We start from the raw sequence: 23,973 nt of genomic DNA on the forward strand, positions 1-23,973 counted from the left end.
TATCAGACTTTTCAGTCTGCACTGCCAAGGGCTGATGGGGTTTGATTCCCCATCAAATGAAATGGGAAAAAATTAGTGCCCCATCCACTTATAACAAATATGTAGAGGTAATAGTTGAGCCAACGCAAATGGTTACATTCTGAATTTTATGTAAAATATTTATGGTAGACAAAGAAAAGATTGTAGCGTGTGCTTGTTCCTGTGACTCTCACCCAGGGGAAAGCCACTATTACCAAGAGCAGACACAACTATAAGATCTTGTGTCAGTGCTACTGGAAAGGGAGTGGGCGTATGACTTTTTCCCTGTGGCACCATCCTTATTTCCGATGTCAAGAAAAGCTTTCTGATTGGCCATTTAAAAAGCATCTAGGCTGGTCAGGGAAGGGAGGACCTGGGGCAAAGTCTGAGCCCAGAGACCCTGTCTAGGGGGCTCAGGTGCGCCCCCGCTGCCTCTATTGTCTGCATCCGGCAGGGCCAAGCCAGGGCACCCGCTCTTGAGCCGAGCTGAGGGTGCTGGAGGATGAGGACCAGGGTAGGGGCGAGAGGTGTCACTGAAGGCAGCCCCCAGGGCTTCATACTCTCGACCCCGAGGTGTACCAGGAGGCAGCGGTACCCGCCGCGGCGGCCCTGGCTGCAAATCGCCGTGGTGTGGTTGCTACTGGCAACCGAGCCTGAGCCGAGCGCGCAGCCCCGCAGCCCCTGCAACCAAGGTGGAGAGGGAAGCGGCTGCGGCGCCGCGGGTTCTTCCTACCACAGGACTCCCTCTCCCGCCAGCGCCCGGCAGTCCCCTGGGGCCTTGGCCTCAGCTGTTAGTCTCGAAAGGCCAAAGGGCGCTCGGGTTGGGGACGTCGCTGTCTCGAAAGCGTCAAATAACCGGCACCCTCCGTGAATGCAACATGGCAGCTTGGGCTGAAGACTGGGATCCGTCGCTGCGCCTGCGGGGCCAGGAGGCGGACTCCGCCGAGTAGCAGGCGTAGGGTCTCCAGGCGGAGATTCAGCCTTGCCCGCGCCTCCGACTCCGAGCCTCCCCACCCCCGCGCCAAGGGCACGCGCGCGGCCTTGCCTCGCCTTAGCCCCTCGGCCCTTTGTTCTCCACTCTGCAGCACCTCACCTCACGCTTCGGTGCATTCATGGAAAACCTCGAAGACTCGGCAACTGGTGGTGGGAACACCAGCCCTCTAGTGTTCGACAGAAGTGACAGCTTTTAGGGTTCCCGGGGGCTTCGTGGGGGGTGGGGTCCAGGCCCAGCTAGAGCGCGAACACATGATCCTACCCCGACCTCCCAGTGAAGCCCTCTTCCGTCTGGGCGGCTCCCTCCCTCCGACCCTCTCTCAGTGTCCTCTCCTCACAAACAAGAGCCTTGAGGGGGGAGGCCGGGACAGGGACTCAGCGGGGTCGAAAGGCGGCAACGCCTGCTGCGACCCCAAGGAAACGAGATTCCCCACACTGGGGAGTGAAAACTGCGAGCTCACAATCAGCCGAGTCCTGAAAAGAAAACGGTGTGGAAAACGCCCCTTTAGGCCTGAACCAGCTTCCAGCAGGCTCCATCCTAGCCTTTGGGCACGGTGGAGGCGGTGCAGGGAGCCCCGAGGACAGGGCACCCGGCCCACGCGGGGTCGCGGCGCCGCACGGGTTGTCCAGTGCCCCGGGGCCGCAGTCCACCGATGTGTGCGTGCAGCGGGGCTTCCGTGCCCTCGGAAGAGGAAAGAGAGTAGGATATTTGCATTTTGTAAAGACGCGGTTAAAAAATGAGTATGCCACGTAGACAAGCCAGTTCTGACGTTCAGCACAACGTGCTACTGAAATGCCGAAATCTGCCACCAAATGGCGGCTTCTAGCAGCCTGCTGCACTGATAGAGGACTCGCCCGGCGTCGCCCATTTCAGGCCTCTTTCATTTCTCCGCTCTTCCCTCGACCCTTCCCCCACGTCATTCCTCCCTCTCCCCGTTGAGGGCGCAGGCGGGAGAAGCCTCCATGTCCTGAGGACCCGCAGGGAGTCAGCTTTCCGAGGCGACGGCCCAGCCTCCCCCTGCCCGCTCCTCTACCCGGCTCGGGGCGCGAGGGAGCCCGGCCTCCCAGGGGCCGCCTTTCCCCGGGACGCATTTAGGTGTAGCCTCAGTGTCCCAAGGTGTGATCCTTGCCCAGATATTGAGGTTCCTGCCCGCGCAGGCACCCCTTCCTCAATCAACAGTCACCCTGTTAAGATTCCTGCCCAGAGGACAGGAACGCACTCTTCCAATTAAACCAACTCAGCGGGAGGACTCTCTCCCCAGGCCTTTCCATATCACCCAGAAGAGCTTTGAGAACCTTCTGGACGGCAGCTTTTATTTGTTAATAACTTTGTTTAAAATCCATCACGCAAAAAATCAAACTCCAATAACCAGGGCACCTGGTTATTGACTGGAGGAGAAAAGGCCCTGGGTTTGAAGAGGGAGGATCACAAAGAGAGGCGACCATCGGGCCCCGCTCGGGTTAAAACGCGCTTCTGTGGGCTCAGCCCTCGCGACCGCTGCTCTCCCGCCTGCCTGCTCCCGGAGCCAGGGGCGCATACGCAGGAAGGAGGGGCACCGGGGTGCGTGGCCGATCGCCACCGGGTCCGACTTGGGAGGACGACGTCGTCCCTCCGCCTCTCCCGCCCCGCAAGACCTGACAACCTCGCTTTTAAATTTGGCGGGATCCGAGAACACCAAACCGAGAGTTGCGCGAGGCGAGCGGCGCACGCGCAAAATGGCCTCCGCCTGCCCAACGGCCTGGGCTCGCGCTACCTACCCGGCCCAGTCCTGCGGCGCGGTGCGGAGGGGAGGTCCGAGTTGCAGGTCTGGGCGCTCTGGGAAAGCTGCTAGTTGAAAAATAAGCAGAGAGGACTATTTTCTCTTTACCTCAACCTTTGGTAAAAGGCATCAGCGCCCCCACCCCACCAGGAAGGCAGCGCTGCGCGGAGAATCGACATCATTTCCACCAGGCTGGTGTCCTGTGCTTTTTCCTCTGGGGCCTGGAACCTAAGAAACTTGTTTTTTGTTTTTTTTTTTAAGTTTTGGTGTTTCCCATCCTAATCACCCTCGCCCCTAGGTTTATCTTCCACGCCTCGCACTGCGCTCCTCTCGTTGGCTTTGGTAGAATATCTTCCATTTTTGGTGTTTTAGAACTAAGACTGTATCCTGGACAGGCTTCTCTGTCTGCAATAACCTCTTTTTCCATCTCTGTAATGTCCTTATTTCTTCCATGCCAATTTTCGGCACGTTTCCCAAGTACCCGGGTCTGCAGCCTTTCAATTGTCTACACTCAATTTGGGTTTTACCTAATGTGGAGTGACAGAGAGTTGGAGATCTCGAAATCACATTCACAGTGAAATTTGGATTTTATAATGACCCAGTAATCAGAGCTAGAAGAAATATTTTCATTGAAATACAGAAAATATTTCACTGAAATATTTGCATTGAAACACCTGCCATTGTTTAAAGTTATTAGGATAATGTCTGGAAGGGGTTATTCTCAAGGCATGAGTCTGAAGAATGAGAGTGAGTTAACTCATTCATTGGAAGTTTTTATTGAGCGTTTACTATATTTATTTGGAGAGCTAAACGGGACTTTGGGGTGAGTTTTCCACTTGAACCTCTTCAGAAGGGTCCTAGAGTAGCTTTTCCAGTGATAACTTTTTGATATCGTCGACCTGAAATTCTTCATGTGAGACCTCTAGAAATTGCACACTAAGAAAAAGAAACTGGTGCAAATAAAGGAAATCCGTTTCAAGAACCAAAAGAAGAAAAAACGTTAAAAAAAAATTAACTGCGGAAACCGGAAACACTCAACTGTGTAAACATTTTCGCAGACTTTCATAATCAAAACTGGGCGATCTTTAGATTTACCGGGAGATGGGCTCAAAGTCTTGGCGGAGATATTTTCCAAGTTTCATTTACTGGAAGGCAGGAATGTGTTAAGTTCCTCTCTTTCATGTAAGGAAGCCGTCTCTCTGAATTTTGGGGTCCCAATTTAGTTCAAGGGCTTTCTTTTTCTTTTTTCTTTTTGAGCGACCTTAGAAATTTTCACCTGTTGTAGTGTTAATTTCATACGTGAAGAAACATCCTCAAGTGGAAGAACGTATCTAACCCAAGAGCTATTTATATTGCAGCGGGGCTTACTCCTTTTTGGGCCACATTAGATGTCTCAATGGCGTTAGTATACTATAAGAAGCACATCTAAAATAGTACAAGACTAGTCATTTTTAATTTAATTTGATCAAGACCTTTTTGTTTGGGATAAAATCCGAGGAAGACTGTGTGAGGAAAGCAGCCATAGTATTTTTAAAAATACTATGGAGCCTCCATTTTATGTAAGTACTAAACTAAATCAGAATTTTCAACTGTTATTCCTGGTGCAATGGGAAGAAAAAGATTGAGACATATATTAAACACTTAAAATATAAAAAGAAATTAAAAAATGAATACTTGCTTAACTCCAGGATTTTAAGAGAGTCTGGGTTCCACGTGCACATTGTTTCTAAAATTAAGATACCCCTCAAAGATACCATAAGCTATTTTAAAAGACCAAAAGTCTTCATTTCATGTTGGTCAATCCAAGTAGCATTTTACAGGGTTATTTTCAGTTCTTATTAAGTTTTCATAACAAAACTTTCTTTTGATAGGCCTATACAGTCAGCATACGGAGAGGCTTTACAAATAATTTCCAACCCAAAAACTGGAGAAAGAGGAAAGAATGAAGGAAAAATTCCTACCAACTTTTTCTGCCTGTAGCATTTTACCTCCAGAGTTCCTAACATTTGCACATATGGATATGGAAATGAAGCAATCAGGTTGGCAGGTTAAGTCTACTGAAGAGCAACTTTTTCCTCTAATTCCTAGCAATTAAGGGCAGGCAATTTTAAAAGCAAAAAAGTACTTTTAATGTGGTTTGCATGTGTAAAGGAAGATAGATTACTATTTACACAACAGCAATCAGTCTCATTTTTCTTTTTTTACATTTAAGCTAAAAATCTGTGAAATCAATTTAGCCATTCTCTGTTAAGTATTTTATTAACACTAAGTTTGTGTTGTAGGATCCTAGAATATTTTCAGAAACAGAAGTCAAACTTAAGGCCGACTTTTCATGTACCCTACTTTATAAAAGCTACAAAATTAGGAGCTTTGCCATGGGCTTTCGTTAGGTTGAAATTTCTAAAAGTGGTTCTTGAGCAAAAGTTTAAATCTTAATTGGCAGAACTGTAATAGCTGGTTACTTAAGAATGTAAAACATAATCTTTCCTGTTTTGTTAAAAAAAAAGAAGAAATTTTAGTTGAAATATCCTTTTAAGCTTAAATAGTATTCAAATGAGGAAAAAGCTTTTCAAGTAAAATAAATGGAAACGTGATGATAGAGTGCTAAGTAAGCCATACATAAATGCGTTATCTTATTTTTTAATAAGTAATTTCAAAAGTCCATCATGAAGTTGAGATGTAATATCTTCAAGTTCCATGTTCATCTTATAACTTGGTTTTGTGTAAGTCAAATGACAGTCCATTAGCATTTAAAGTATTTCACCTTTGAAAATTTTTTCATTTTTCATACAAATGATCATCCAAAGTAAAAAATATCACTTGAAACCTCCATTAACTTTTGTTCTAAACATCATGAAAAACTTAAGAAAAGCCTAGAAAAAGGAGTTAAATTCACCAACATTGGCAAACATTGGTAACTTTTACTTCAAAGGTTGTAAATAAACAGATACATCTTTCAACGAGCTTTCAAGCAATTATACAACAAAGCATGTACTTCTTAGCAACATCACTATAAGACAGCAATGTATTCTCTTTAGCTTTTACCTGTTGTAATCCACTATAGGGTTTCCAAAACTTCTGCACATTGTGCTTTTCATATCAAATTTTTATTAAACATCTTAGCTGTTTTCTAAATGAATATCTTTTTATTGGATTTTTCCAATTACAAATGAAATTTCATTTTACATCTATAATTAGAAACAACACTTACAATGGGACTGTACAAATTTAGGTCAAAATAAAAATATATGTATTTTGTGGCTTCATAAAACATCCTTTACTGTATTTTTAAAGAAAGCAGAAATAACAGCAATATATGTAAAAGTAATGATTTAATGACTATAAGCAAGACAAAGCAATAGAATTGTGCTTCTTTTGCGACTGGGGACAATGAAATGTTTAGCTACAATTTTCCCGTAAAAACATGAAACAATATTCATATAGAATAAACACCCTCACAAATAACTGACGGGTGATGAACAAACATACACCAAGTTCGACCAACGCAAAACAGAAACTGAAAATTGGGATTATTCATATTTTAAATTCAACATGCTTGGTTGGCTTTATCTAAAAATAAACCTGTAGAAGCTCATCATAAATTGCTTCTATTTCAGGACATTACAAAGAAGGCATTATTCCATTGTTAGTGATTAAAGCAACTCTTAAATTTGAAATTACTGCTATGCCACATATTAAAATAACTATAAAATGCCTTCTTTCAGAAATTTGGTTTATTAAAAAATTTGTTTTAGAATTAGTGATCAATATGCATTTTAAAAATACATTAATCCCTCAGAACCAATGGAAAGTTAAGATGCTATTTCCATATTTCTTAGTTATAATTTTTCTTTACTGCAATAAATTTTAAAAGTAAACGTGTGTAACTGGGAAAAAAGTCAGTATTGCAATGATGTGCCAATTGCTTCCAATGGAATAGAATTTAGAATTAGATATCCACATTAAAAATATTCTATGCTGGTAAGCAAGGTTCAACATTAGGTTATCAGTATCTGCAAAGGTCGAACCAGTTGGGAGAATTTTAACAATCATTTCTGAATGCATGAAACACAATATTTTCTTTATAGTATTTATAAATATATCATACAATACTGTTTCCTGTTATGTCATATACCAATATGGCATTGTACAACAAGCATAATGCCATCTGATTCTTACAAAAGCGAATCATTTAAACAAGTCAGTAAAATAAACGGTAGTACCCGCTTTTAAGCATACAGAATGTAAAACTGAAGTTTACTTTCCTTTGATCGGTTTTGGGTAGCAACAGAGAAGTAAAAATCAAACAGGAATCAAAATGCCTAAATATGCAAGAAATTGTTATTCACAGTGACATGGCTACATAGAATGCATTATTCTATGCATTTCTTTCAGTTTGTTGAATTTCAAGATAAAAAGCACTTGTTTTCTACAGGTTCACAAAACAGCATAATAACAAGAAGGAACAATGAAGAAGGTAATGTAGGAGTTAGTTGAGTTTAACAAACTATGGCCCAATGCTTACATCCAATGCAGAATTATTTCCAAATCCAAACAATGGTTACAGAAACCATTTCACATCTTTCCTAACACACAGAAAAAAATCTTGCCTGCCTTCCCAGAAACCAATTCTTTATAGCAACAATCTTTCTTTTCAGTTAACGTCCATGAGTATCACATCTAGTCCATCTCTTATAGCCAAATTTAATGTCACTACATAAGAAAGCAAATTGGACAAGAGTCACATGTATTAGCATCTATAAAGCTGTAATGGCATGAAGATATCTATATAAATCAGGAGTTTAAAATGTATTTCCTTAACAGTCTCAGGTATCAACCAGAAGAAGTTGCTGATGACCCATTTACGGATGATTTTCGAGGTCTATTGGCAAAGGAAGATTGGTGGTTACCGCTGGGGCTGTTGCTGGTTCCATTCATAGTACTGGAAATGTGAGGAAACTGTGGGTGAGGAGACTGCACTGGAGTACTGGGGCTGGGCAAACAAGAAGAGGTGGAGGGGATACCTCCTGCTGGGCTGTTGGCCTTGTCACTCCCAGAGTCACTTTCCAGTTCTCCAGCATTTGTCAGTCCATCTCTCTGGTGACTGATCTTCATTCTTTTACAAGTAGGTCGAACTCTGTATTTCAAAGGAAGGGGACCATTCTACAAAGTTAAAAGGAAAAAAAAAAAAAAATCACTCTAACTCTTTTAACTATAGTTTGCCACCATAATCTAACAGTAGATGTTACTTACCCTTCTCCAAGTATAAATGTAGGCAATATCCATTAGTGTATAGTAATCCTTTAAAGGTTCCTCTTCATACATGACATCAATCTATTGAAAAAATATTTCAATTATTAAGTAGATCAGAACAAAAGCAAAACTACATTTTTTGTCATCTGAAATAATCCAAAAGTGCTTTTAAAAGCATATTCTCCAAACATTTCAACAAAGAAAGACCCCTTCTTAAGACTTCCAATGAGAAAAAATACAGGGTGGCCATAAAGTTTGTGTGCAATTTCACTATTTTAAATTGTACAGAAACTTTATGGCCACTCTGTATTTCTAGAAATTGTTAAGGGATCTGTTAATAGCATAAAAGAAATCCATACCAAATGTTTTTAGAGATATTTCAATGTTAATGTTAAATTTAATTTTTTTCTATTGCTTTTTTTGGGCTCAGAATCCAAAAATAAATTAAATTTTAAAAATATTTATAAAATACATGAAGACTATAAAAGTAAATACCTGGAAAGTATTAGGTATGTCCATTTTACTTCTGAGAAATTTTCTTAAGTGCATCACAGTCATTGCTGCTGGGCATCGTAAATACCTTTTATCGTTCACCTAAGAGTACATTTAGAAAAGTAATTTTTCTCCGATTCCTAACTTAAAGAAAAATTTCAATTTGATTACCTGAATATGAGAAAAGGTACTAATAACAAACAATACTGGATATGACTAAATTCATAATTATGCTTTGAGTTTACTATTGTTACAAATACTAAATGAACAGATTCCTAATAAGGAAATTTTAAGAATACCAAAATATTACATACTAGCCATTTAAAATATAAGAATAGCAAGCATATATAAAACAAATTCTAATTATTAAATATCACATGTAGATCACTCAAACATCAAATACAATATTTTTTTTCTATTTAAGGGAAATATAACCCCTGATAAAATCTAGAATTCAAACAATGTTTCTTCCGTATTGTTTCTGAAACATGGAACATACCTCCTCCTTAGATTTCTCTTTATCTTTGTTTACTTTCCGATCCAATCTAAGAAACAGAAGTTATTAGTGAAAAAATGTATCTAGTAAACATATTAGCATAAAATAGATTTCCTAGAGAATTTACCTGTTCTGGTCAAAAAATTCAATGGATAAGCTAATTATCTCATCATCAGTTATAATTCTCTTATCTTCATCTGCAACCTCTCCTCTATCTTCATTAGAGCCATTGGCAGCTAAAAAGACATTTTAAAATTCAATTTAAAAAATTAAACATTAAAATATTTTATGTATAAGAGAATGGAAATGGTACTTTAAATTCAATTTTGATAAATTTCAATGAATGTGTAAGTTCCCACTCCCCCAAAAGCACCCTAACCCCCCCCCCAAAGTTTACCATCAGCTGAAGGATGAGCTGCATAAAAATCTCTTCTTCTCTTCATTTCATCTGAAGGGAAATTAAAAAAAATGTAAATATTTGGCAAAGCAGAATAAAGAAATGAATAATCTCTTTAAGTTCATTTTTAAAGCAAGTTACTCACTTTTGAAAAGCCCTGGAACTAATTTGTATACAATATCTTGAAGAGTTTTATCTGACCTGAAAAATAATTAAAATAGTAAACTATTAACGAATATGGCAAAAACTAAAAATGTTCGTAAGTTTTTACAGATTCATTTTTTACTTGATTGTGACACTATTGAAAATTATAACAAACTAAAAAGTATGAGAATAAAAATGTACAGCACTCCTTTAATCAGTAGGAAAATATTTATTTTATATTCATTAATACACTCTTCACATTCACTCATTCAAAAGAAGTGTGCCTTTCAAGTTACTAAATTAGCTAATATGAATAGAAAATAAAAAGGAGAGAAAGGAATCCCTTTGAACATTTCTTGCATGTCATGAAGTCCATAAAGCAACGCAAAAATGGAAAATTAATTTCACTTTTAAAGGAATGTTAGGGAAAAAAATCATACCATCACTTGAACATTATTGAACTTTGCCTAAACTTGGTCACTAAGGTGGCAAGAAGTTAAAGGCATACTCCAGGGTAAATTTTCAGTCAAGACATAAAGAAGGTAGCCTACAGTATATTATGCAACTTCAATAACAAATACAAAGAATTCAAATAATTTCCTACCTTATATTCAGCAGTGGTCTTGTTTTGTGAACTTGGACATCACAAATGGGACAATACTTGCTGGTCTCCAGGTAACGAACAATACACGTTTTACAGACTAGAAGAAGAAACAGATGAAGTTTTTGTAAGTTTAGAAATTAGAGACTAAAGCAGTAAAATTAGTGTCAGAAACCAAAAACTAGTAGAGAAGCAAGATAGTAAATGCCAAAGGTGCTTCCAATTAAATAAACTAATTTAATGAATATCCTGAGAACACACATACATTGCAGGCTTGTAATAAAATACATATCAAAAAGTCATTAAATGCAAAAGAAGCACATTACCACTATGCACCAACATTCCCAAAATTGCAGAAATTGTTAATAGTTTTCAACTTTCAGGACAAACTGTGAAATACACATGACACAAAAGAGAGCTAACGTGTGGTACTTACAGGAATGTAGACATTCTATTATGGTTGTGGCATCAATGAAGTACCCTCCACAAAGCACACACATTAGGTGGGGATTTAGCTCAGTGATCTTGATTCTGGTTGTTCGATGCATTTCTGCTTGATAAAAGATCCTGCAAGAGACAGAAATATTGGCCATAATTCACAGAATGAGAATGGAGATTATCTCTTAGTAGTTTTACAGTCGGAAACGAGTTCATAAAACTCGTTTAACACTGAACAGCTGGAGTGCCCAACGTTTTCTACAGAGTTTACTGATCAGACCTGAATCAATTCCACATAATTGGTGAAAAGGGATCCAACTAGCCTTACTAGCCTGGTGTCTCAGGTCATTCCAGGAGAGAGAAGAAAAGGTCTGCGGTGGGGGCTGGGAACTAAGCGCATTCGGGTCTCTTTCTTCCATTAGTCCTCCAGCCTAGCAGCCCCAAGGCTGCTGCAAACGCCACAGTCCCCGCAGATATTTACCAACCACTAGGGCTTGTTCTAGGTCTCTGATGTTTTTGTAAAACTTCCTTACAAATCTTCGAACGAAAATCCCGAGGGTTCTTGTTGTGTTGGACGGTTCCAGCAACCAGAACCTGGCATGTTTCTACGCGATACACAGGGAAAACAATTCTGCTCTATCTGCAACCCTGGCATTTCCGGAGCTGGGTGCTGAGGCGGCCGCGGCACCTCCAGCCGGCCTCGGGCTGGGGCCTGAGCGCGGCGGACGCCCGGGGGCCGGGATGCGAGGGGCGGATCCGGCGGCGCCCGGGGCTCCGTCTCGCTCCGGATTCGGAACTCGCCTCAGTCAGGGTTTCCATAGCAACTTACACTTACACTTGGCATCCGGCCACCGCTACAACTCCGCGCGGAGCCGGCCGGAGCCCCGAGACTGCGGACTTGCGGGGCGGCCCGGCGGCGGCGGGCGCGGGGGAGGGGCCGGCGCGCCGCGGGGGCGGGGCGGGGACGGGTGGGGTGCGGGCGCCGCCGGCGCGGGGGTGGGGCGATCCTGGCGAGGCCCGCGGCGCAGGGCACCGGGATCCTGGGCGGCGGGAACCCGACAGGCAGCCCCGGGGACACCCGAGCCTTCGGCAGCGCCTGCGGAAGGAAAATGCAGACCGCACTCTCGGCCATTTCGGACATTCTTGGGGGCCTCTTTCAACGTAGACTCAGGGCGAAGGGCTGGTTTCAGATCTTGATTCTTTAGGTCTGTCCTGCTAGCAATCACTAGCTCAAAAATTTCACGAGGGGATCTTTTGAGAATTGCCAAGTGTGCACTTAGCCCGAAACCGTCAGGGCTCAAATTGCATAGTTGTTTATTGAACCGAACCTCTTTAAAGCTTCCTTCTCTAGTATGACGCTCTCCTGTAGATTAGATGAGCGATACAAGTTTTGGGAAGGCTGAGAACTGAAATCTGTTTCACAAGAGGAGGAGGGCAAAGCACTGTTTTATTTGAACAAACTATGCTGGAGGCAAGCAAAACTACTTCAATTGTACGTTAGTGACAATATGTAGGAACCATGTGACCAGCCCATTCCCAACGCTAAATCAACACCTTGTCAACCCTGAACAACTATAGGAGAGAAAAACAAATGTCATTTTCTTAGCCTAACTCCTATACAAACCTCCACACGGTGAAATGATATTCCCAATAGATACCATATCACGGTAGGGAACTGTCAGCAACAATACATCAGCCGACGATCAGGGAAATCAATTACTTCGTGAAGTATTCTTGAAAAATACACTTCTTATCCCCCCCCACCCTTCATTCATTTCAGAACCTGAAATAAGACTAAGCTTCTAGACCTGACTGAAGTACATTCTCAAAGCTGCCTTGAATGGAATCTAGGAACTTGTGAAACCTGCAGTAAGATGCATCTGAGGTTTTAATTCTTAAGGAATTTTAATGCATAAGAGAGAAATACCAATCAACATACCTCAATGGCTGAAATTAAGAGCTGAGTTTTAAAAAATGATGTTAAAAAAAAAGCCTCTATTATGAACATGGCCACAGTGGCAACCAGTAACCCCAACCAGAAAACTTCTGTGTAGACTCCTCAGTTATCTTTGGATTACTTGTTTAAAAGAATACTGTCAACAATTGTTGACATAAACCTAAGTGGGGTCATAGAGGTAGAGTACTGTCCCCAAAGAGTAGTACTATTTAAATCTAATTATACTTGGTGAACAAAAACCAGCCTTCTTGATGCTTAGACAGTTCTCCTTGTGAAATCACAGGATCTTTCTAAGAAAGATAATTCCCAAGATGATATTTCTGTTGGCCTATGAAAGTATATTAAATTAAAGCAACTGATCACAAAGTTAATGAAGGGGCTCCCATAAAAACAGCTGCCTTATTCTCCTCTACCTTACAGAATACCAACACCACATGAACACAGATATTAACAAGAACAATCCAACCTCAGTGAAGGGTAATGGACTGATTGGCTCTGAACATTTAAGTCACATGTACTTGACCAAAACTCTTCCGAATTCATCTTAAGCCTTAATTCAGACAACTCCTCTACCTCAGTTCAGAAGAATTTGGCCACAGTCCTGCTACCATTTATAATGCTAATATGTATCACTTTATAATGTATAAAAAATCAGTTCTTGATCTTTTGATGCCATTGAAAAGCACTAGTAACCTAATGAAGACTTCTAAAATGTTTGACATGCTTGGTAAGATTTGAGAAACAATGTCTTCTTGCAACTTAGAAATGAAAATCTTATAGGTTCCAACAGAGAAACTTCAGGTTAAACAAGCAAAAATAACCCAAACATAACAATGGTTAAAAAAAACAAAACAAAAAAACAACAGTTAAAACTTCCCATGAAAACATATTCAGTTGGGGGCTGTCAGTTTTTAGTTGGAGGCCTAACACCAGTAATGTCAAAATGAAGGAAAACAGAAGCAAGTGCTTATGTTAACAATCAGCTCGCCTACTGCAATCTAAGAAATGCAAATGAACTCTATAACCCCAGTTCAGGCTCACAGCTCAATACAAGTATGGGTAAAGTTGAGGTTAACTTGACTCCTGGGAAGAATTTTGCCTATTTGGGCACTTAACGTACATCCAAGAACGTAGTATTAATGGATTTAACAGATAAAATTAAATGCTTAATTTTCTCACAATAGCTTGTGTGTGTCTGTACACACATGCATACACAGCGACTTTTATATAGCTTTAAAAATAATGTTACTAGTTGTATAATTTACAAAAGTAGGTTATCTCAAACACCTCTGATTGCACATTGCAGATGTGTGCGAATGAACTACAGTATAAAAAACGTATAATTTTGCTCATAAAATTAACTTCAGAGGGATTTCTGATCAGTCTACTAAAAACTCAAACGTTAACACAGCATCATAACTTTGTATGTTCTGTCAACAATTTGCATCTTTAAGTACCAAGTCTTTAGTGTAGTTTATAATGTGTTTCCAGAATTTGGGGGTTAAGGTGCCTATGAAATATAGGTTGAACTACCCATAATATTCTACATACCAGCAACCTACACTTGCATTTGGGTAAATATGCTCGGAATTTTGCCTATTTTAAGGGAAGGGTTTAATACATGCTTGTCTTTCAAATATTGAACCGTGACCACTAAGCCCACTAAATCCTTTTATTGCAATTGAGAATGATCAAAGTCTCTCTACTTGTTTACTTCCAATTATTAACTGTAAATCTCTGGGAAAGGATCATGCTGTATTGCTGTCAAGCCTAAATGACTGCGTAAACACAAGCAATCAACTTTTTAGTGCCATCTTCCCAAAGCATCCTTTTGCCAAATGACCTATGTTGACATTTAGCAAAATCTATAAAACGTAGACTTGAGTCATGATTCCGAGCGCATCCCATAGTAGAGATTGAGAGAAAAGTTGTAGTCTCCGAGAGGGAAAAAAGAAAAGAGGGGGGAAAAGTAGAGAGAAAGGAAACCTCCAGCAAGACTAACGTCCAGTCATCACCTTCACTCTAAAAAAAGCTCCAAATTTGAAATGCCCAGTTTCCAGGGAGCACTTCCCAAGTAGTGTCTAGACCACTGAACCAAGACTCCCAACAAATACCACCTTGAAAACTTTACCATTTTCAACACAAATGCAGGAGACCTTAGAAGCAACTGAGAACCGCCATCTTACAAGCCATCCAATTTCACACAAGTGTCCCTCCAACTTAAGTTAATAACATTTTCGCAGGGGCTCTCTCCAGCCTAACACCCACGCAGGCGGGATCGCTGCCCCCCAAGTAACCTGTCCCTATAAAATGGGGGCGTTCTCTGGAAGTTTAAACCCCTCAAAAGCCCTTTCTTCGGGAGAGGAGGGAAGCCACTTGACCCAAGCAGCTCCCGATTTCAGGAACCCATCCCGGTTTCATCAAAATCTACCTCTCAACAAAGGGCGCTGCGACCCGGAGAGCCGCAGAGGCTGGGAACACAAGCGTTCCCCTCGCGGGCCATGTGCGTCGCGAGGGTGCAGAGGGGCGCTCGGGGGAGAAAGGAACTAAAACGTGGGGCCGCGCGCGGCGCGTCCGAGCCGAGCGGGCGGCGGCGGCTGGAGCGGCGCCGAGCCCGGCTGGCGGCGGCTGCGCGGCGCGGGCTGCGGGTCGGTCCTGGCGCCGCGGGAGCCGGCGGGCGACGGGGGCGCGCGGGCGCGGGCGCGGGCGGCGGGCGCGGGGCGGCGCGGGGCTGAGCGCCCACGCTGTCAGCGCCCTCCCGGCGGCGCGGGCCGGGCGCGGGGGGGGCCGCTCCCCTTCCACCCGCGGCCGGCCGGAGCCCCGCGCGGCCCCCGCCGGCCCCCGGCCCCGTCCCGGAGGCGCTTCGCCTCCTACGTACCCGGAAAAAGCAGCTGGTGAGAGGCGATCGAAGCGGGCGGAAAAGACAATGAAAGTTAAAAGTCGTTCAGCAGAAAATGAATGTGAGCCAAGCGGCCATCTTGAAGCGAGCTGCAGACGCCGCTGTCAATGGGCAACGAGCGCAGCGAGAGAGCCACGGCCGCCGCTCAGCTCATGCTGCCGCCCCGCCGGCCTCCTCCTCCGCCTGCGCCTCGGCCTCCTCCTCCGCCTGCGCCTCGGCCTCCTCCAACGCCTCGGCCTCCTCCTCCGCCTCCGCCTCGGCCTCCAACGCCTCCTCCTCCTCCTCCTCGGCCGCCGCCGCCTCCTCCCGCTCCGCGCTCGGGGGAGGGAGCGCGCGGAGGGGGCGCGATCGGTATTATTCTGCGGGGCTGGGAGGTGTTTCTAATCCGGATCGGGGCTCCCTCGCCAACATCCCCATTGTCTCGCCCGGATCTCTGCCTTTAATACTACGATTATTTCATAGTTGCCGTGGAGGGGGGGCAGCGGGGCTGGTGGGGGGCGCCGTGTGTGTGCGTGCGGAGAGGCGGGGGGAGGGGAGGAAGGACGGAGGGGGGGAGGGGAGGGTGGAAAAAAATGCACCGCTGAAGGCAGAGTGGAAACTGACACCGGCTCCAAAATGGCTCGGAGTCCGCCCGCCCCCTCCCCCCGCTGCCCCCCCATCAGGTCACGTGCTCCCCTCATTCCTTAAGGGCGGCCTGGGAATTAGTGTCGGTGTAGTCGGGCCCTTGGCCGCCCCCTCCCCTCGGCTCCGCGCGCCCCGACCCCCTCCCCCTCGCTCTGCGCCGCGGCGGTGGCGGGGCCGCGGAAACATTTCTCCACAGCGCCACACGCGCCACCCTGCTCTCGGCGTGGGCATCACTCCGGCCCCGCACGCCGCGCAGCCCACCCCCCACCCCCCCGTTATTTCTTTCTTTCTGCCGCCGCCTCCTCCGCCCGCCGCTCACACCCCGGCCCCACGGGCCGCGGCCCAGACTTAGCGCGGCGACGCGGAACCTGCACCCGAGTTGGGCTCGCGGAAACAACAACGCCCGCCCCTGTCTTCCCGCGGCCGCGCCGGCCCCTTCCCAGCCCGCGGGCGGCCGAGGAGGGGCGCGCGCGGGCAGCGGCTCGCTCGGGGCAGGGGCTCCGCGCCCGGGCCAGCGGCCGAGGGTCGGGTGCGGGCGAACCCTCCCGCGCAGGTAACGGGCCGAGCGGGTTTCCGCCGCGGGGCGTCAGTGCCCGCTCCCCGAGTCCTGAAACTGGGATCTTCACAAACCCCGGACATCGCATCCTTTCTCTCCGTGTTTAACTTTCATCCAGAGAAAAGGCGATCTAAGTCTTCACACAAAGTAATAATTAACACACAACTCAAATCCAAACAAAATATCACCACTGTCTCTGTGGAAACAACTCCTTATTTATTCACGGTGTAACACTGTCTACTTCCTTTCATAGTTGAAAAAGATCAACATAGGATAATGCACAGGTACAAAAGAGGACTCAAATAGGCAGCATTTCCCTCTTAACCTTTACACGTGTAAAAAAGTGTCAGAACTGATGAATGGCATAAATTTAAAAGGAAAAATCCTTTCTGCTGGAAAGGAGGACATCCAGCCGTCAGAAATGATGGTTCGCTGAAGGCAAGGCGTTTCTGGTTTTCCTCTACACTCTCCGGTGGATCGTTACTTTCCCCAGTTACAACTGAGTTGCTCTTTCCAGGCTTTTCGAAGCATCTTTAAGTTTCCCCACCAAGTCCTAAAAGACGTATACAATGCCACGTTTTTAGGATAAAACGAAGAAGAATCCAAATTCAAGAAAAATTCAAAGACCAAAAAGCTACTTTCTAAACAACTTTGAAATTCAATAGGATTTCAGTCTTTGACAAACTATCAGTCTAAAGAAACTTTTCCTCTAAAATAGCTCATCTTTAGATTGGCTATTAGCCCTCAGATGGAAACATGATTTCTAACGGAATCCTCTTTACAGGCAAGGGATAACTAAGTTAAACTTACGAAGTTATCTAACAAAGGTTATGCTGTATACACATTTTGTGAAAGTTCAAAGTTTGATTAATAGTACATTAAAATGACTCTGTAGGAGATGAATTTTGAAAAATTCAACTTCATCTAAATTTCCAGTAATGTTCATTTTTTAAAAGTGGTAAGAAATTAATTCATTGTCATATCCATTAATCAATGTAGTTTTGAATTTACTCAGTCTTACATTGGCAATATAAGGTTTTAGAATATTATAAATCTCCATTTATAAAAAGCCATTTAAAACTGCTGTTTGAAAATCTAACTTTTAAAGTTTAATTCAATTTCTAAAAGCAAAGACATTTTCAAAGCCATGCTCTTAATTTTGCCTTATTGGATCAAACTCATCATGATTAGAAGAAATGTACACTAAACACTACACTTTTAAAAGTTTATTTAAAATATGAGGGAACAGCAAGTGTACAGCAATTCTCAAAAGTGAAGTCTATGTTAACACAGTACTTTTGAAGCCCCCTTCCCATTAAATCCTTAAACACCCTTTATTATCTGCTGACAGAAATAATTATATTGTCTTTTGGACTTTCCAAGAGCATAATTCTAATTAACATTTATGAAAAGATAGGCATATTTACAGGTCCAAATACTGTACCTGTAATTGTTCCATGTTGCAACTAAAACTAATCTTTGGGTAGGTTTGGGAATCTGCATTCTAGGAAAGAAAAAGTGCTGTTTATTTAAATCAAGGAAACTTCAAATGTCATTATACATTTAGTTTTTTAACAGGGGCTTATCTATAAATACCTCCACGTTTAAGGTCACCAAATATGCAGGTCTGTACATCTTATGAAGTTGATTGGTCTAAAACAACATAACACATACATACATCAGCCTTTAACTATTTTTTTGAGTTCTCTAAATCCCGCTTGAGAAGTTTGTTAAACTTTACCTTTATCTGATATTCCAACCTCCAGGAAACATCAGTTATATGAGGGAGAGATCTGCCTATACTGAAAGATACAATGATAATTTTGTACATAATAGCTACAGAAAAACTTCAGTATTTATATTTACTAAGAATTGTGTTTGCTTTTCACCCTCACCCCCATTTCAATCCATTCTGAATTTAAAACATTGTTAAACTTTATTTTCAAATTCTGAATGCTAAAAGCATTTTTAAAATGATCTCAATAAACTTTATCTTTAAAAATATTAGCTTAACTTCAATCATTTAACTTGCCCTTTGGCCCTTTTTCTGTGGATCTAGATCCCTGGGTTTTTTGCCCTGTTTTGTTTCATACCAGCACTCTTCATTCATACCTGCAAGTAAAAAGTGCCTCAGCTTGACACCTTACACAGTACTTACCTTCCCAGTAGGATTTCTAGGGAATTCTTATTATTCTGGGGAAGAAAAAGAAAGAAGGAAAACAAATCTTTGCAAACAGAGAAAAAAATTATTAACTGTTAATTTAAAATTGAAAGTAAATAACCTGATATTCTGTGCAAAACAGTTCTATCCGCTCTTGGTCAAATTTACAGTCTTCTAGATAAGTGCTAGAAAACAAAACAAAATTTAGTTTTCCATTTTTAACCCTGAAATTGAAATCACAAGGTAGTATTTGAAAATAAATGGGTATTTAAATAAATCCTGTACCTCAGAGTTGATTTGTCTACACGGTGCTTTCCCGCCTCCAGTATGTAAGTTGCAGCTGCTGTATGACAATGTTTTAAAACCACTGGGTCGATATGTTTCAAGTCTGGGTGATCTAAAACGAATTAATTGTCAATAATGCCTGTGATAACAAATTCTTTATAGTCATGTTCCCAAAAAGGTATTTTAATTTGGATTAAAAAAAACCTTCTAACAAGATAACCAAAATAATTCAACTATAAGGCCTGTCAACTATAAGTAAATGATATGAGCTATAAGGTCAATTGCAAAACAATAAAGAGAACACATCAATAGTTCTGTTATTTGCTTTCAATTAACTTCTTTTATCTTGTCTTCTTATTTTTACTACTTAAGAAAAATTATAGCCCTAAAGGGAAAAAAAAAAACAAAACAGTACAATAGCCATTCTAACACTGGATGGAGGACTTTCAAAGGAAAAACAAGAAGATAAAAATTTTACTTGGTGTAAATTTTTTGAATGGATGAACTTTCACCCTAAAAACGATGAATTTAGGGCAACTGGTTCCGTGGACATTAATACATCAGGGGATGGAAGGGAGGATGTGAATGCGGAATATAAAATATAAATTTCACAATTATATTAGTATTTTGAGGTTCTGACAGCCATCCTTTTTTTTTTGAGATTAACCCAGGTGGTTGTTACTATTTTCGTTTGAAGAACTTCCACTTTCATACTTTTTGCACAAGTGTTTAGTTCATGAAGCTAAAAAGACCACAAAAATTTGAATTGTTGGCATATTTATATTTAAGAAAATTATCTAAAAGCGACCTGTCTTAAAATATGCCTTCAGTCCATACTAACACTGCACTCCGCAATCACAGCACCATTTAAAAGGGACTCGCCTCCTTGGTAACTGGCGCATAACAAAGTATTGTGCATCATATTTTAAGGCTTTAGACGTAGAAGGTGTGTAAAACATACTGAACTCGAGTGCTGTAGTGATTATAGGTATTCTCTAATGTATTCTCTAAGTTGGAAAATGTCCTAGTAATTACTTCGGAAATAGACTCCTTTAAATCTTTGCCAGCCTGGCCCTCAAGTTTGAACTGCAAGGAGCTCCCCTGATGAAGTCCAAGTGTCAAAACAGCCACAGCCTCAGAGAAGGCTAAAAACCTTAGCTGTTTAGGCCACAAACAAGACTTGAACACAGACAGGCTTTACAAAGGAACAAAGACTGAGAGGGAAAGCAGGCCAGGAACGTGTAGCTGGTTATATGTAGGTGCCAAGTGGGGACAGAACAATGCTCAGGGGCTGCACTGGGTCCTGGCAGAGCCACGTCTCTTCCCACACTCCGTCCGGAGCGAAGGGCAAAGCCCGGAGACTTCCTCTTCCCGGGGCTTTCTCCCTCTTGCTCAGTCTGGCTCCTCTTCTCCGAGCGCCCCTCCACCCCGGCCGATTGAGCTCAGAGCCGAGCGGCTTACCTAACACGGCCTCGTCCGCCTGGGCGTCCAGCAGGCTCTGGAAAGCCGCCCGGAGGAGAAGCGTGAAGGCGTTGGAGTCGAAGGAGCCAGGATCTGCCAGCATCTGGAAGCCTTTCTGCACATACTCCGAGAGCTCCATTGTGAGCGCGCCGTGACCTTCGACACGCGCACCACGTGACACGCGCCGCGCGCTCGGTTGATGCAGCTGCGCGCGCCCGCGGCTCGGGGCGGCGGGACGGGCGGCGTGACGGACTGCGGACCTCCTCGCCGGCCTCCCCGCCCCCGCCGCGCCCCCGGGTTCCCAGCCTTCGCTCCCTTCTGGCCTTTCCTTCTTCCTCGCTGGCAGCTGGAGCTGCGGAGCCCGAGCGAGAGGGGCGGCCCTGAGCGCTTTGTGGTCGTGCTGGGAGCTTTCTCCTCTGCTCCGCGCCCACCTAAGACAGCCACCAGCTCGGTTCCCTGCAAGACCCGGGGGAGGAGGTGCTCGGCGGCCAGATCCCGGCCCCCACCTCCTCGCAAACTGTGCCCTCCTCGCTCCTGGGTCTGCTCGAAATACTGCGGGAAGCTCCGATCTAAGGCAACTGGTTTTTGTTTGTTTTTGTGTGTGTGTGTGTGTGTGTGTGTGTGTGTTTTAACTCACCAGCTTAGCCTCACACCACTGCCCTTTTATGAATGAGACTGTAAGACATCTAATTATATAATTCTTGCTTGTTTTTATTTTTTCTTTGTCGTTTCTGGAATACAGCAATAGATTTCTTCCTGAGTAGGGTGTGTGTGTTAGCGCCTGTGTGCGCGTTCTGTACTTCCAACAATTGGGGGATTAATAAATTATTCATGAACGTATTTGACAGGATTATTAAAATTTTACTCGCCGCTGCAAATAAATACCTTTCAAAAGCAAGCTGTGATACAAGTTTTGTGCTACTATACTCACCACACGCATGGGTCCAGTTTTGATTACTCAGTAGGATCTTAATAAATACATTATTTTTATGGTTATCTTAGTATAGGTAGTAATGGCAAGCTTTTTATTAAAAGTGAATCACTGTTTCGGATGTCCATAACTTTAGAGATTCAAATACTGTAAAGTTTAACTTCCCCTCTATTTAGAAAATAAGAGTAATTCTTTAAAAAATAAAACGTGAAACAAAGTAGACTAGGCATTATTGATCAAAAGAACGTGAAAAGTAAAAAAAATGCATAAGACAAGAAAGGTGTTTTAGTCTTCAGGAGCGATTATTTGCAAAGTTAGATGTGAAACATTCTTTTCTTTGGGTTAATTTAGGTGCCTATTTGAACAAAAAATGAATTCAGCCAATATTTTAACCTTGTGCCAATATATATAAAGACTATCTCATTTCACAACAGGATGCAAATGGACTAATTTGGCATCAGTAACAGTTTGAATAACTCTACTCAGCACTCCTTTGAAAGCCTTGAAAGGCAGTACCAGTGAAGGATTTAAAAGTCTCCCTACGGTCCTTCTGAAACAAATACCTATTAATCATATTCATCTTTTCTTTTCATCTCCCCTTTCTTTCTAATTTGTTTCTTATCAGTAGTAAAATAGCATTCCAAAATTTTCAAGATTTACGTAGGGAGTATTTTACAGAGCAGAGTTGTGTAACTTCAATTTTAACAACACCCAAACTCATTACGTCTATGACACATACTTTATGACCTAACATAACATTGATTAATGTTCTAATAGAATTTGAGTTGATAACTCCAATTATATTCAATTTAGTGGCAAAAAATACTGCATGAACATAGGTTTTCAAATGTTCTTTAAAAAGAGGAAAACAAGTAGTTGTGAGTTTGTGAGCATAAAAATTAGGAAATCCACAAAGATTATTTCCATAATAGCTGCCATGTTACTCTCTTGCCACATGTAAATACCTTCTCTTACAGAATGTTTGTTTTCTTCTACCTCAACATGCCATGTGTTAGGCCTAAGTGATGGGTACATTTTCAGCTTCCACAAAAATTTTAACCATAATGTTTTCTGATGATAGAAAAGTGAAATTTTCCTGCTTAGGTACATTTATTTCAACTCTCTTTGAAGGAGGCACAGGATAGAGTATTCGTTTAAATGTTGAACATATACCTTTGACAAGCCATTGAAATATATAGAAGTATGATGATCGTTAAAAGGCATGATTACTTAGACTCTTTGGTAAATCAATCATTTTATATTAGAAAAACTATGTATGAACATGTCCTGAAAGTGTGAAACTGCTATTTAAAAAGTTCCCTTAATCAATGAAAACAGCATGGGAACTTTCACAAAACCTTTAAGAATTCTGCAGCTTCTAAGCCAATTCTATTGAATAAATTTATTCTACTGAATAAATTTGGCCTCAAAGAAACATTTAAAATAGCAATTATGTTGCAGTTGAAAATAACCAAATAGATAATCCTAACACCTCCATATTAATAATATCTTGCCTACTAAACTGCAAAGATAGTTTAGAAGGTAGGCAATGCTGATAATTTTTTTCTTTTTGAGAATCTAGAAATCATTTGAAGAACTATTGTTTTGAACAATGTTTTAGAGTTTCAAAATACATTGTATCCTTTGGACTGTTTAATTAAGTTGTTTAGAAAACAACTTTATGTTGACCCCTGGATCATGATTACAATTAAAATGGCTGGGATCTATGTGGCCAGCTTTTCCCACAGGCCTCATTGTTACATTTGTTGGATTTTTGAATTAAAATCCTACCATTTTTAGATTGTATAAGTACTTTTATTTTCATGCTAAGAACTCTGAAGGATGGTATGCCTTTAGATTGAAAAGTTTGTGGAACATCCATGGAGAGTAAAAAAAAAATCTTAATAGTTTAATGTCAATGAGACACCCAGAAAGTTTAACTGACTTACTCATGTTCTAGTGTGAATTATGAGCATGTCCTGAAAGTGTGAAACTGCTGAAAATGAAATACCTGCTCATTTTCTAGAGAAAAAAGTTAAAAACACTTAAAAACTACCCATATCCAGGAAACCATCCTCTTTCAGTCTCTAATACTGTTTTTTAAATGGTTATCTTCAAACTTTAAGATACTTATTATTGAAAATAGTATTTTCTGTTTTTAAGCTATTTTAACCACCAATAGACAGTTGGGAAGAGGATTTAACTGAGTTATATGATATTTGAGAGTATAGGTCAAAAACCATTTCAGTGAGGTTTATAAAACCTATCTACATTCTTTTAGTTTGTTAAATATCTTAATTTGGTAAGGCATAGATGGGGACTTGGAATTTGAATGATCAAGTTTTTATACATTTATAATCACAGACTTCAGTGATCTCCAATTGCATCTTAGATCACCTGTGCTGTCGAACACCATATTGAGTATTCAGAGGGAACGATAAAGCTTTTATTTTCAAATTAAACATATCCAAATGGTGATAATTTGTAAGTGGTCATTGCTGCAATTA

General features: G+C 42.1%; 2 protein-coding genes across 4 annotated transcripts; both read right to left on the reverse strand.

Moving 5' to 3' along the window:
- Positions 1-5,672: 5,672 nt before the first annotated feature.
- Positions 5,673-16,048, reverse strand: BMI1 (BMI1 proto-oncogene, polycomb ring finger). Of its 2 annotated transcripts, XM_053572330.1 has the most exons (11): positions 15,428-15,936; positions 10,591-10,721; positions 10,158-10,254; positions 9,555-9,610; positions 9,410-9,460; positions 9,140-9,248; positions 9,016-9,061; positions 8,520-8,618; positions 8,025-8,105; positions 7,796-7,934; positions 5,673-7,713 (listed from the first exon to the last, which is right to left on the reverse strand). In XM_053572330.1, the coding sequence occupies exons 2-11, from the start codon at positions 10,700-10,702 to the stop codon at positions 7,706-7,708; spliced, it is 798 nt and encodes a 265-aa protein (XP_053428305.1). In that variant the 5' UTR covers positions 10,703-10,721; positions 15,428-15,936; the 3' UTR covers positions 5,673-7,705. The 2 variants fall into 2 exon arrangements, with proteins under 2 accessions (XP_053428305.1, XP_053428304.1); XM_053572329.1 differs by having other exon boundaries at positions 5,673-7,934; positions 15,428-16,048.
- Positions 16,049-16,823: 775 nt separating this feature from the next.
- COMMD3 (COMM domain containing 3) lies at positions 16,824-20,815 on the reverse strand. Of its 2 annotated transcripts, none has more exons than XM_053572333.1 (8): positions 20,536-20,815; positions 19,075-19,132; positions 18,911-18,974; positions 18,787-18,821; positions 18,370-18,430; positions 18,225-18,281; positions 18,073-18,132; positions 16,824-17,181 (listed from the first exon to the last, which is right to left on the reverse strand). In XM_053572333.1, exons 1-8 carry the CDS (start codon positions 20,672-20,674, stop codon positions 17,122-17,124), a joined length of 534 nt encoding a protein of 177 aa, XP_053428308.1. In that variant the 5' UTR covers positions 20,675-20,815; the 3' UTR covers positions 16,824-17,121. The 2 variants fall into 2 exon arrangements, with proteins under 2 accessions (XP_053428308.1, XP_053428306.1); XM_053572331.1 differs by having other exon boundaries at positions 19,075-19,186.
- Between the last annotated feature and the right edge of the window lie 3,158 nt (positions 20,816-23,973).

Source organism: Nycticebus coucang, chromosome 20 (genome assembly GCF_027406575.1).
Source record: "Nycticebus coucang isolate mNycCou1 chromosome 20, mNycCou1.pri, whole genome shotgun sequence".
Taxonomy (NCBI): domain Eukaryota; kingdom Metazoa; phylum Chordata; class Mammalia; order Primates; family Lorisidae; genus Nycticebus; species Nycticebus coucang.

Bases quoted from the DNA above. Each gene is read 5' to 3' on its own strand.
- BMI1 (XM_053572329.1), bottom strand. From the start codon at position 10,702: ATGCATCGAACAACCAGAATCAAGATCACTGAGCTAAATCCCCACCTA. The intron at 9,611-10,157 runs GTAGGAAATTAT...ATTATTTTTCAG, and splicing joins AGACCACTGCTGAATATAAG to GTCAGATAAAACTCTTCAAG. The intron at 8,619-9,015 runs GTATGTTCCATG...ATGTACTCTTAG, and splicing joins AAGAGAAATCTAAGGAGGAG to GTGAACGATAAAAGGTATTT.
- COMMD3 (XM_053572331.1), bottom strand. From the start codon at position 20,674: ATGGAGCTCTCGGAGTATGTGCAGAAAGGCTTCCAGATGCTGGCAGAT. The intron at 18,822-18,910 runs GTTATTTACTTT...TTTCTTCCCCAG, and splicing joins TGTTTTGCACAGAATATCAG to AATAATAAGAATTCCCTAGA. The intron at 18,282-18,369 runs GTAAAGTTTAAC...ATGTTGTTTTAG, and splicing joins GGTTGGAATATCAGATAAAG to ACCAATCAACTTCATAAGAT.